This window comes from Cannabis sativa, chromosome 4 (genome assembly GCF_029168945.1).
Source record: "Cannabis sativa cultivar Pink pepper isolate KNU-18-1 chromosome 4, ASM2916894v1, whole genome shotgun sequence".
Lineage (NCBI taxonomy): Eukaryota > Viridiplantae > Streptophyta > Magnoliopsida > Rosales > Cannabaceae > Cannabis > Cannabis sativa.
Window position 1 is genome coordinate 60,120,657 of NC_083604.1, and position 12,719 is coordinate 60,133,375.

General features: G+C 31.7%; 1 protein-coding gene across 1 annotated transcript; it reads left to right on the plus strand.

Annotated features, from left to right (window-relative positions):
* The first annotated feature begins 334 nt into the window (after positions 1 to 334).
* Positions 335 to 6,783, plus strand: LOC115713486 (probable aldehyde dehydrogenase). Its single transcript, XM_030641969.2, has 16 exons — positions 335 to 948; positions 1,430 to 1,509; positions 1,818 to 1,921; positions 2,173 to 2,240; positions 2,376 to 2,433; positions 2,557 to 2,670; positions 2,981 to 3,064; positions 3,278 to 3,382; positions 3,740 to 3,853; positions 4,537 to 4,668; positions 4,760 to 4,849; positions 5,057 to 5,146; positions 5,331 to 5,540; positions 5,694 to 5,804; positions 6,189 to 6,268; positions 6,355 to 6,783. The coding sequence occupies exons 1-16, from the start codon at positions 863 to 865 to the stop codon at positions 6,491 to 6,493; spliced, it is 1,665 nt and encodes a 554-aa protein (XP_030497829.2). The 5' UTR covers positions 335 to 862; the 3' UTR covers positions 6,494 to 6,783.
* The last annotated feature ends 5,936 nt before the right edge of the window (positions 6,784 to 12,719 follow it).

Here is a 12,719-nt window from a genome sequence, read left to right on the forward strand (position 1 = left end):
TATGCTATTTTTAAGCATATAATGTCAAATTTTCCTTTCATTTTTACACTTTAAAATATTTTTTTTTTGCATTTTTACGGAATTCTACATAACTAGCGCTGTAACTTAAATTATAACAAAAAATAGTACATAAATTCCTATTACAACTAGCGCTGCAACCACTTTAGAAACTTAAATTGTAATTTAAAAGAAAAAATTAAAAAAAATAGTATATGGGGTAATTAAAAAAAATAAATTCTATATTTATAATTAGATTAATTTAATATAAAAAAAATGAAAAAACGCTCAGCACTAGCACCAACCTATAAAATGTATTTTTTAACTTATCATTATCATCCTTGCCCACTATGAAATGAGTCATGTTTGCGTGTTTTGTTTCTCCAAAGAAAGCAATGTGACAAAATGCAGAGTCATCCATTATTAAAACTATATTACTTATAATAATTATATACATCGTACAACTACATAAACAGAGAATAGGAAGAGAAGAGACTTGTTTTATTCATTTGCTATTCTCTTCTTCCAACACGTGTTACCAAGCAATTTAATGGTGACCCGATAAGTATCAATTAGAACATTATACTTTAGGAAAAAAAAAAATTAGAATATTTTAATATATTTTGAACAAAAAGGTCTTCCTTGAAAAGGTACGATGATAGTTTCTTGATTTGGGAGTAATGAGATATTGGGAAAGTGAGTGATTTCGTTTATAAATGCTTAAGCTTACACACAAATATAATATTATATAAAGTGAGGAGTGAGAGAGATATATAGATATATATTATCAGAAGGGCTAGAAAGAATCATCACCCTTTCGATTCTGACTAATTAATTTCTGGGTTTTGCTTGGTTGGTAATCACCATGAATAAGCTTCTAGCTTGTGGGAAAATAGCGTCAAGAGCTCCTCATAGGGTTTCAAGCTTGTTTGGTTCTTTTAGTATCTCAAGGTATGATACTGGTTTCCCTTTTCGAACAGATGCAAAGTGGCTGTCTTTTTGTTTTGCTTTTCAATTCCCGTGATTGAAAATGGTTTTGTTTTGAATTGTTATTCTATGAACACAGAAACAAAGGTTTCGGGAATTCTTCGAATTGTGTTTTTTTTTTGTTTAATTTCGTCACTCTTCCTCCCCATTCTGAATCAAGTTATGGAGCATAACAAGTTTTGGATACTAATGCTATTTCAGACGGAGTTATGTTAATCATGATTTTTGATTCTGGTCCTTTAGCATTTTCTCATACTGACCAGATGATTCAGATCAGATAACAATGTTATGAGTTCAATGTAATTGAAAGTTTTGTTGCTTAATTAGTTTAAGTGATTTCTCTGTTCTAATATGAGGGACGTCTAACCTGATGCTATGCTGATAAATGTGCCGCTAATTTAAATTCCTTACGAGATGTGATTTTTTGCCCCATGTCTAATGGCAGATCAGTTCATTCTATGCCCTTTGCAACCTTAGAAGTTGAAGAGATTTCAGGTTCACAACCCGCCGAAGTACACAACTTGGGTAAGGTTTCAGCAATGTATGAACATTCATCGTTGAACTTGATTCACTTTCATAATGTCGCGTCTCCTAGTAAATGGTCACCTTGTAACTTGGCTTTGAAATTGATGTTAGACAGGACTAAATTGTATACTAAAGTTTGGAACTTTTTTTTTACAGGACTTGTTAAGTGCATACATTGGAATTACTTTCTAATCTTTTCTGTTTAGATTCTAATATTTGTGCTGCTGAATTCTGTTTGATGCATGAATCTTAAAGTAGTACAAACAACAAAAGAAATCATGTAGAAGATATTTTATTTTTGTTTTTAGTGCAGGGTAAATGGACAGGTTCTCCAAGTTGGAATACAATTGTGGATCCTTTAAATGGGGAACCTTTTATTAAAGTTGCTGAGATTGATGAAAAAGGAATTCAGGTATACCATGTAGTGTATGATAGTGTTTAGTTCTGTAATATTTTAGCTGAAGCTGATTATTTGGATTACACTTTTTCGCTCAGTAAGGCACATGGCACATGGCATCTGGCGTTTCTTTTGTTTGCCTTTTATATTATATCTTCTTTCGATCCTTTGTTTTTTGTGAAAATGCTTAGATTAAAGATCAACATTTATGTGAAATTGTATTTGCATCTTAGAAATTATTTCTGATTATTGGATTACTTTGCTAGCCATTTGTTGAGAGCTTGTCTAAGTGTCCAAAACATGGGCTACACAATCCGTTCAAAGATCCGGAAAGGTTTGTGTTTTATTTTCTTCTACATCTTATATATGTATTTTACATACTGTTGTTTTCAGATTACCAAAGAATAAACTTTTAGTTAGGAAGTTAAAGTGTGTTATTTAAGCTAATATAACAACAATATTTTCACAGGTATCTTATGTATGGAGATATATCGGCAAAGGCAGCTCACATGCTTTCCCTGCCGAAGGTAATATGTCTAAAAACATATGAGAAACTTTCTTTCCCTACCCTTCTTAACCAGTGCAGCTAATTGTAATGGAGATTAACAGTATTCAAAATTTGCATTAACTCCTTTGTTTCTTACATTCAGGTTTCTGATTTCTTCACAAGGTTAATACAAAGGGTTTCTCCAAAGAGTTACCAGCAAGCTTTTGGGGAAGTTTATGTGACCCAAAAATTTCTAGAAAATTTTTCTGGTGATCAGGTATAAATTATAAACAAATTGATCCTTTACTTTCTATATATTAGGAGAAGTAAAGAAAGGAAAACAATCTTGTTACTTTGCATTTATTGAAATTAGATAAACTGAATTTCACAATTTTTTAATGGGTCTTTATCTCATTTAAATGAGCTCGGGTTTCTTAGTTTCTGCTATAATGGAGTCTCAGGGTGATGTGTGGTCGGAGAATAAATATGTCATTATATTGAATCAAGTAGATTTTATTACTTTTTTCGACGGTCTGTCCAGTTGGTTTTCAATCTTTAATTTTATTCACCTCCTATTGATCCTGCAGGTTCGTTTTCTAGCAAGATCTTTTGCAGTGCCCGGAAATCATCTTGGACAGCAGAGTCATGGATTTCGTTGGCCTTACGGTCCTGTAAGCCATTCCATTAGGACAAACTTTATCTATTACATTTGGAATAATATGCATATCTTAATGGATGGTCTTTAATAATAATTAATCACAAGACTACGATGTATCTATTATGTATCTATATTTTGCATGTTTTGAGTGTTTGTCTTGTAATTCTTTTATTATATAATTTTATGTCTTTAGGCAATTTGTTTAATATAAAGAATTTATTTGCAGGTTGCCCTTATTACTCCATTCAATTTTCCACTAGAAATACCTGTACTTCAGTTGATGGGTGCACTTTATATGGGCAACAAGCCCCTTCTCAAAGTTGATAGCAAGGTATATCATTGTATGAACCTAAGTATGCTGAAGGTTTATACTATAGTCTATTGGCATCCTGTTTTGGGTTGATCATAAATATTAAATTAGTGTGAGTGAACACATCTAAGGCTTGGGATTTACTACATTTTTTGGAGAAAAGGGATGGGTTGGGGTAGATGATTCATGCATTTAAACATGTTCTTAGAGTAAATTTTGATATATATTATTTTTTTTTAATGTAATAATGTTTCTTGGCTTTGGAGTTATCGTTTTTTGGTAAACCTTCATTAAACATTTGATCAATTCTGTTCTGTGTTTCTTATGTTATTCTCCTGTTTAAGTGTAAGTTCTGTAACCATATTCCATATTATGTAGGTGAGCATTGTCATGGACCAAATGTTGAGGCTTCTGCATTACTGTGGATTGCCAGAGGGCGATGTGGACTTCATAAATTCTGATGGAAAGACAATGAACAAGCTGTTGTTGGAGGTTGGTTAAATAGGAAATATGATGAATCATTATTGTTTCTTGCTTTGCTTTTGCATAAAATTCTAAGAAAAATTTACATGTGTAGTAATTTTATTTAAGGAAATCTGTCTTTTCAGAGCTATCGTCCCACTAAAAAAAATATTCTTGTGATAGGTCCGGTTCCTGGTCAAAAATATTTGTACATCCACTGATGTCTTGAATCCCTTTTTTACTTTATTGTCCTTGCTTGTTCTCTTCCTGGGATTTGCCCGCGACAAGTCCAGTGAAGGACTGATCTCGTATGGAAGTTGGACTTTGTCATATTCCTTTCCTCTCATCAAACTTTAGCTTCATATTTTTCTGTTACATTATCCTGACCTCTTCCTTCAAATGCATGTGACTTTTATAAGTAGCTGCAATAGTGTCTAGGATAATCATGTAGGTTGAAAGATAGTGATGCCTCGGGTAGTTGTTTGGTTCTTTCTTCTTGTTTGTAATAGTTGATATGAAGCTGTATTCTTTCCATTTTATCTTTAATGTGTACTTGCGTTGAAATGGCTCCAAATGTGTTATTAAGCTTTGTTCACATTTTTTGATAAACTAGAATTGCTCAAAGATGTTGACCACAATTTATCACTTAATACTGTATGTTTAGAAATGATGTTGCCCATAAAAGATTGTCTTTTACTTGTATTGCTTAACAGGCTAATCCACGAATGACCCTCTTTACCGGTAGCTCAAGAGTGGCGGATAAATTAGCTGCTGATTTGAAGGGTCGTGTCAAGTTAGAAGATGCAGGATTTGACTGGAAAATCTTGGGTCCTGATGTGCAAGAGGTATTCTACTATCACTTTACTACCTTAAAACATGCTGCTATAGTAATAAGGTTAATATTCACTCCTCTTTATTGTTGGTACCTGAGTATAGGAGGATTATGTCGCCTGGGTATGTGACCAGGATGCATACGCATGCAGTGGTCAGAAGTGCTCTGCACAATCAATTTTATTTATGCACGAGGTTTGTTACTTCAATTTGACACTTGGTATATTTTTGTGATTGTTTCTGTTCTAAAATAAGGGTTCGAAGATATGCTTTAACAACTCTAAAGATAATGCTTCTAATCATGTCCTATGCATCTATAGTTTTCAATAAAATTTGGCACCAAGACTTTTGACGTTATCCAACCAGTCACTATTCTTAATCTCTCTGTTTTCTTATATGCAGAACTGGGCCAAAACTTCACTTATAACCAAAATACAAGATCTTGCTGATAGAAGGAAGTTAGAAGATTTAACTGTTGGTCCTGTCCTTACGGTATGTATGCTTTACTTATGTTGTTATTTTGCTACCCATCTAAACTTTATGTTTCCTATTTTAGCCAATGACCATTTTTCAGATTGCCTTAATGAGCTCTTTGATGTGACCAGTAATGCTGTTTTGTGTGTCAACCAAACACTTCCCATTGACATCGACCTTGTCTCTCTTATGTGTGTTGCAGGTAACAACTGGAGCAATTCTGGAACACATTAATCAATTGCTTCAGATACCAGGTTCAAAGCTACTCTTTGGGGGTGAACCTTTAGAGAATCATTCCATTCCCCAAATTTATGGTGCTATTAAACCAACAGCTGTCTATGTTCCCGTTGAAGAAATTGTGAAGGACAACAATTATGACCTTGTGACAAAAGAAATATTTGGACCATTCCAGGTAAAGAACACAACATGTTTAAGGTTTAAAAGATCTTTCTTATAGAAAATGATGACTGGAAATAGTCATAGACTCATAGGCTGTCATATGATTCAGTAGCTTATAATATGAGAGAGATTTGTTACTGATAGACATTGATACATTTGCCTTTAGATAATTACCGACTATAAGAAAGAACAACTCCCTCTGGTATTGGACATTCTTGAAAAGATGCATGCACACTTGACGGCCGCTGTTGTTTCAAATGATGCTCACTTTCTGCAGGCAAGGATTTCTTTCTCTCATAAAGCTATGCATAAATTTATTTTCTATTTATGTTCATTCATTCTGCAATATCCAAGCATGCAATTTTTGCAATTTCACATTATCACGGTAGGCCGAAACATCAGACCTCAAAGACTGCTCCCATTAATCCCATTAACCAAATCTTCCACTTGTGCTACAACAACCCAATATCCTTGTTCCCAAGAACGAAACGAACAAATGAATAACAAAACAAAGTTGAATTAGCCATTTTACACAAGATTCATAGTTGAAATGGTGCCACCTAGAGTGTTGGGTTGTTCAACAGAAATCTAGTATGATATCAGAATAATCCACTTTTATCTCAGGATCGATTTATTTACTTTGTAAAATGTCAAATTGCAGGAGGTTATCGGTAAAACAGTAAATGGGACAACTTATGCTGGACTAAGAGGTAGAACAACTGGAGCTCCTCAGAATCACTGGTCAGTATATTTTACTTTCCTTCCTCATCTCTACATAGGGAATTGAGCTAGGTGTTTAACTATTTCAAAACAATGATCTATGACAGGTTTGGACCAGCCGGAGATCCTAGGGGTGCAGGGATCGGGACCCCAGAAGCAATAAAGCTTGTATGGTCATGCCACAGAGAAATCATCTATGATTTAGGTCCCCTGCCGAAGCATTGGGAAATTCCACCATCTACCTAGAACATAAAATAGTCATGTTGACGAGAGACTTGAGAGCTTAAAGAAAGCTAGTTAGAACTAGCATATTACTTGGTGCTTTTTATACATTAGCTGCATGCTGCAGTCAGTGAGATTTTTTTTGAGTGTAGCATAGTAGTATCACTTATTTACTAATAAGTTAGGGGTATTGAGTTCGAACTCATGCGCTCTCCTTTTTTGCACCTTTCTCTCATTACTGAGTTAGCCTCTAGTCTTGGTAGCTTTTCTTGAGATTAGAATAAAATCAGAGGAATCTCTCTTTCTTGCAAAAATAAGTGTTTGCTGCTTACAAAAGTTTAATATACCACTCCAGCGAAAAAAAAGAAGTTTAATAAGTATATTTTTTCTTAGTATTAAACTAGAGATTAATAATTAAGCCTTCTCTACATTTAATTATTTATTTCTTGAATTTAATACATTTAATTAAATTGAAAATTAAATATCTAAGTTGATTTTCATTATGATACTTAAATATTTCTTTTTCATGACACTTAATTAAATAGAAAATTATTTTTTAGTTGAAATTTATTTATTCAACTAAATTTAAATAATTTTCAAAATATATTTTTTTATTTATTTTATTAATCAAATTTCGAAATTGCATTTCTTAAATGCTGGAATTTCGAATTTTATTTGAAAAATAGATTAAAGTTGTAAATTATTTATTTTAATTTTGAACCAACTTAAATCAATAATTTTTTCATTTAATGATTAATTAAAATAAATGAAGTAAAATATATTTTTCTTTATTTTATTAATCAATTTTCGAAATTGCATTTCATAATGCAAGATGATTTTGAATTTATCTTGAAAAATAGATTAAGTTGTAAATTAATTATTTATTTTAATTAATTCTTGGATCAACTTAAATCAATGATTTTTTCATTTATTGATTAATTTAAAATAAATTGAATTAAAGTATATTATTAGAAATTGAATTAATTAGTCAAAGGAAAATCTAGATAGATGATATTTTTGCTTTAAGTATTTTTCTAGTGTATTTAATTAAATAGAAAATTAATATTTAAGTTGATTTTCACCATCATACTTAAATATTTGAAATTTTTCTTATATATTTAATTAAATAGGAAAATTATATTTTTTGTTGTAAATTAATTTTATTAATTAATTTTGGGCCAACATTAAATTAGAATAATTTTTCCAGGATTAATTTTTTTATTTTAACATGCATTTTCGAAAATTTTGTCCTTGAATACTTTAATTTTTCGAAATGCAATATATATTTATAGAAAATTAAATTTGAGTTGTAAATTAATTTAAATTAATTTTGTAACAACTTAAATTGAATATTTTTCTAAATATTTATTGGAAATTATTACTAAGATGGAAATAATTCATGTTATTTTCATATCCATCTAAGTAAAATTTATAAATATTAAATTAAAATTTATATTTAGAATTTTTCATTCTAAATTGGAAATTTTAATTAAATAAATATATATTTAAAATAAATAGATTAAAATAATGAGATTCAAAGAAAATACAACTCTCTTTAAAATAATGAGCTTTATTATTAAGATATTCGATCTCCATTGTTGGTTTTACACCGCGTTTGTTTTAGTGAGTAATCCTCCCTAATGGAGGAACGTTCATTAACAATTTTGCACCATTTAATCTCGAAAGATAAGTAGTTTGTAAGTGTTTTATATAGTATGGATCACCCTATGGTGGCGACCATATTTGACTTGCAAATTGCGAAACAATGGTGGAAGCTCATAAGATAGAATTGCCTTGACTCTCGCCTAAACAGGACAACGCTGAATTCCAATCTTGATCGAATAAAAGGTTGCTAGAATGTTTAACATTTTAGATGAGCTGACAACTCTATTCAATGGATGGTAGCTTTGACTCTCGCCTAAACGGGACACTGATATCAGTTTGTTGAAAACCTTGGAAATTATTTAGGATTGTATGTTTTAGTATTTTCACTTGTCATTCCTACTTGCTATATGTTTAATAATTTCTGAATTGTGTATGAATTTATATTGAACCATGTTATTTTCTGTTATTAAGTTGTAGTTTAATTTCGAATCTTCATTGTTGGTCTAACTTGGTTTGTTTATCTAATGAGATAAATCCCTAATGGATTTTCACCATTAGACATACATAATAGTGTTAGATCTCGAGAGATAAATATTGTATATGCGACATCTAGCTGTTCATCAATAGATGACACCTTAGACTAATATTTTTACGATATGAAACAAGAAGATTATATAAATAAGATTACTTTGACTTTCGCTAAGAGAAGCATCATTGGATTCTTATTTATAAACGAAATTATCCTAATTCCTCTTAGCTTATTCATTTCGAATTAGCTCAATAACATATCATTGGATGAATGGTCTATAAATCATTTCATATCATTCTATATTTTCTCTTAAGAAATTAAATGACGCATATGATTATAATCCCAAAATTCTATTCCCAATTGATATAAATCCTCAATCTTAGAAATCTCCTACTTGTATGGGCAAATCTGACTTACAGTTTAAATTAGTAGTGGTGGTCCAAGAAAGAATTACTCATTATATTTGGTATAAATTTAAGTCTTTGACTTTAATTTTAGAATACAATACAGTTACACTTTCAAGTGTTTAATATCCATCTTCTATTAATGGATTCAAACTGTATGATATAGGAGTTAGGTATTCAGAGACCAGGATCCACTTGCACTATTCTAAGAACTTTTTGATGTAACTAAACCTAAGTCATCAAAACGACACAACCACATTTTTATTAGTCTATGGCATTTGTATCTTGTTCATAGTGGATTTGACAAGATCAATCCCTGCAAAGAGTTAATATGCCTATATCCACTGAAAGTAGTTCATCTCATTCGCAGATGGATGTACATTCTGTTGGGTTTTATGCCCTAAATAAAACTCATTTCAATATAATCAGATTTACTTATTAATATAGGTCAGAAATAACATTTAATGTTGCATGGTTCACATGATTTATTTCATGATTATATGTACATAATGTATAGATTCATCTGAAACCCTTTTCACATACTTGATCCTGTTTATTGTGCCGTCAACACATTGGAAAGTAAACATGTCTATGTGAATAAAGTTTCCTAGATTTATCAGACACAGGGTTTTACTGATATGATAATCTACAACAAGAGTTTACTTGTATTTGGAGAAATACTATGTTCTTTCCAGAACATTGGTTAAAGTAAAGCTCAGGTTGGATGCATGGAGTATGCATCGGAAGGGACCGATATTGAACTTTGACTTAGATTTAATTAAACTTACCGTAGAATCTATTCAAGTCAATATCGCCAAGTTGATCCTAGATCAAATGATCTTAATCCTGTTATGATTAGGCTCAATCTTGAAAGGCTATTCGTGTTCTTTGATTTGTTAGTTAAGCCTACTTTTAGGTCAGGGTGATACGTACATTTTGGGAACACGGTAGTGCAATTGAGTGGGAGCGCTAGCATAAACATGGAATCTATAGCTTCTATCTGGCAAATAGTAAGCAAAGGATGATCTCCTTCGAGCTTGACCAAACGAAAATAAATGGTGGAGATCTCATTTCACATAAGCTGAAATATCATTTATACGGGGTCAAGTGTTTTAAGGAATAAATACATTGTAGGGTGTAACGGTAATTTAATCCCTTTACAGTGTAGATCATTCATATAGAGGATCATTGATCACATTAGGATTATAACAATGGATAACTAATGATGTGTCTATATGGTGGAACATATAGAGCATTCTATGTACTGAGAGTGCAATTCTAAGTTCTATGCGTGGATTCAACGAAGAATTAATAAGTTAGTGAATTTTAGTGCTAAATTCTTGATCTACTTATTGGAAGCTCGGTTATATAGACCCATGGTCCCCCCACTAGTTGAGATAATATTACTTGTAAGACTCAAGTAATTGGTTTTGATTAATCAATTATAATTCTCAAATTAGACTATGTCTATTTGTGAATTTTTCACTAAGTAAGGGCGAAATTGTAAAGAAAGAGTTTATAGGGGCATATTTGTTAATTATAATACTTTGTATGGTTCAATTAATAAATATGATAAATGACAATATTATTTAATAATTATTTATAGTTATTAAATAGTTAGAATTGGCATTTAAATGGTTGAATTAGAAAATTGGCATTTTTGAGAAAATCAGATACAAAAGGTGTTAAAATTGCAAAATTGCAAAAAGCAAGGCCCAATCCACTAAGTGCATGGCCGGCCACCTTTGTAGGTATTTTAAGTTGATTTTTTCATTATTTTAATGCCATATAATTCAAATCTAACCCTAGTGGAATGATATAAATAGATAGTGAAGGCTTCAGGAAAATTACACTTCTGAATTAGAAAACCTGAGCCTCTCTCTCTACCTTGGCCGCCACCCTCTCTCTCTCTTCTTCCTTGATAATTTCGACTTACCTTAGTGATTAGAGTAGTGCCCACACACATCAAGCAATACCTCAATCATAGTGAGGAAGATCGTGAAGAAAGATCATCAGCAAAGGAGATTCAGCATCAAGGATTCAGAGAAAGAGATCCAGGTTCAGATATTGATAATGCTCTGCTACAGAAAGGAATCAAGGGCTAGATATCTGAACGGAAGGAGTCATATTATTCCGCTGCACCCAATGTAAGGTTTCCTAAACTTTATATGTGTTTAATTTATCGTTTTAGAAAGTTCTTATTTAGGATGTTAATAAACATACTTGTGAGTAGATCTAAGATCCTGGTAAAATAAATTTCCAACACATTCAGGGGTGGATATGCGTTTTTCGTTGTATTCTTAAAACGATAACTCTAGATATACCTTTTAGCAAGAAATTTGAAATGTTTGAAAAATTTCATTAATTTCTAGCAATGGTTAAAACCATTAAGGTAAGTGGTTAAAGATCTTGCGAACTGATAGAGGTGGAGAAATAGTTAGTAGATATGCAGTTCAAAGATCATTAATTTGATTTTTGAATTATATCCAAACTTACCTCTCCAGAAATTTCGAGTTGCATGTTGATGATTAGTTACTAGTTGTTGCCTAATTCCTTCTATGGTAATACAATTTCAGAATGATGTAATGGTTGTATACTTAATGTAAATCATTACTAGATTCATGGATGACCTAATCAAAATCTTAAGAAAAGCTAGAACTGTTAACCATGGTTTGTTAGCTGTTGTAAGTGATTAGGGGTGGACCATCCCATTGTCAATAGATAAGAAAGTGTTTGTTCAAACAAATACTACTTTTCTAAGAAAATGACTAAGTCTGAAAATCAAGTAGCAAATAAAGGAGATATTTAATTCTTGATTCTAAAAGTGTTCTATCATCTTACATATGATGATCCCACTGCCTCTATTGTCTTGTCACAACCAAAGAGGTTAATACCATTTAGTTTTCTTCGACATAATTCACGGTACCTTGTCGTAGTGGGAGAGTTTCTAGGAACTCACCTTCTTATGACTTGGGAGACACTAGTGATTAAAATCCATTGTGAGCTTAAACAAGTAATGGATTGTCAAGATAAGAAACTAAGAAGAAAGCCAAAAGAACTATGGTTTAATCCATTCACATGGAATAACCTAAAGTTTTCTATTACAAGGACATAAAAGGAAATTTTCGTTTATAAGTCCATTCAATGGACTTAACAAAACTTCCTGTGCCTAGTATTATAGGTTTGAGTTTATCTAAACCTATGGCTTGTGGTATACCTGGTAATTACTTACTCTAATGCAAGCAACTAACTTTAGTAAGATGCTGAAGCATTTTCTTTCTAATGGCTATCTATAGAAGCTTCATAACTTCTTAGGTATAGATTTTATTTATCTAAGGAAAAGTCTTAACTATTCCAGAAAAGATAAAGCCATGAAAGAATTTCTTATATCAACAGTGAGAGGTCTTAGATATGCCTTTGTATGCCTTAGACCAGACACCTGCTGTTGAGTGGGAGTAATGAGTAGGTATCAGATTAATCCAGGAGAAGAACATTGGAACACAATCAAGTAAATCCTAAGATAAAGAAGAGGAACTATATGTTAGTCTATAAGGGTGTGTTTAAAACTCTTAGACTACACCATATCAGATTTCGAAATTTGCCTTTGTGCTAGTAAATCTTTCTGATAAGATGGTGGTTACTCTAGGGGTGGAATAGTGATTTTGGAGAAGTGTAAAAACCTATCTGAAGTCTCTAGGTCTACCAGAGAGGG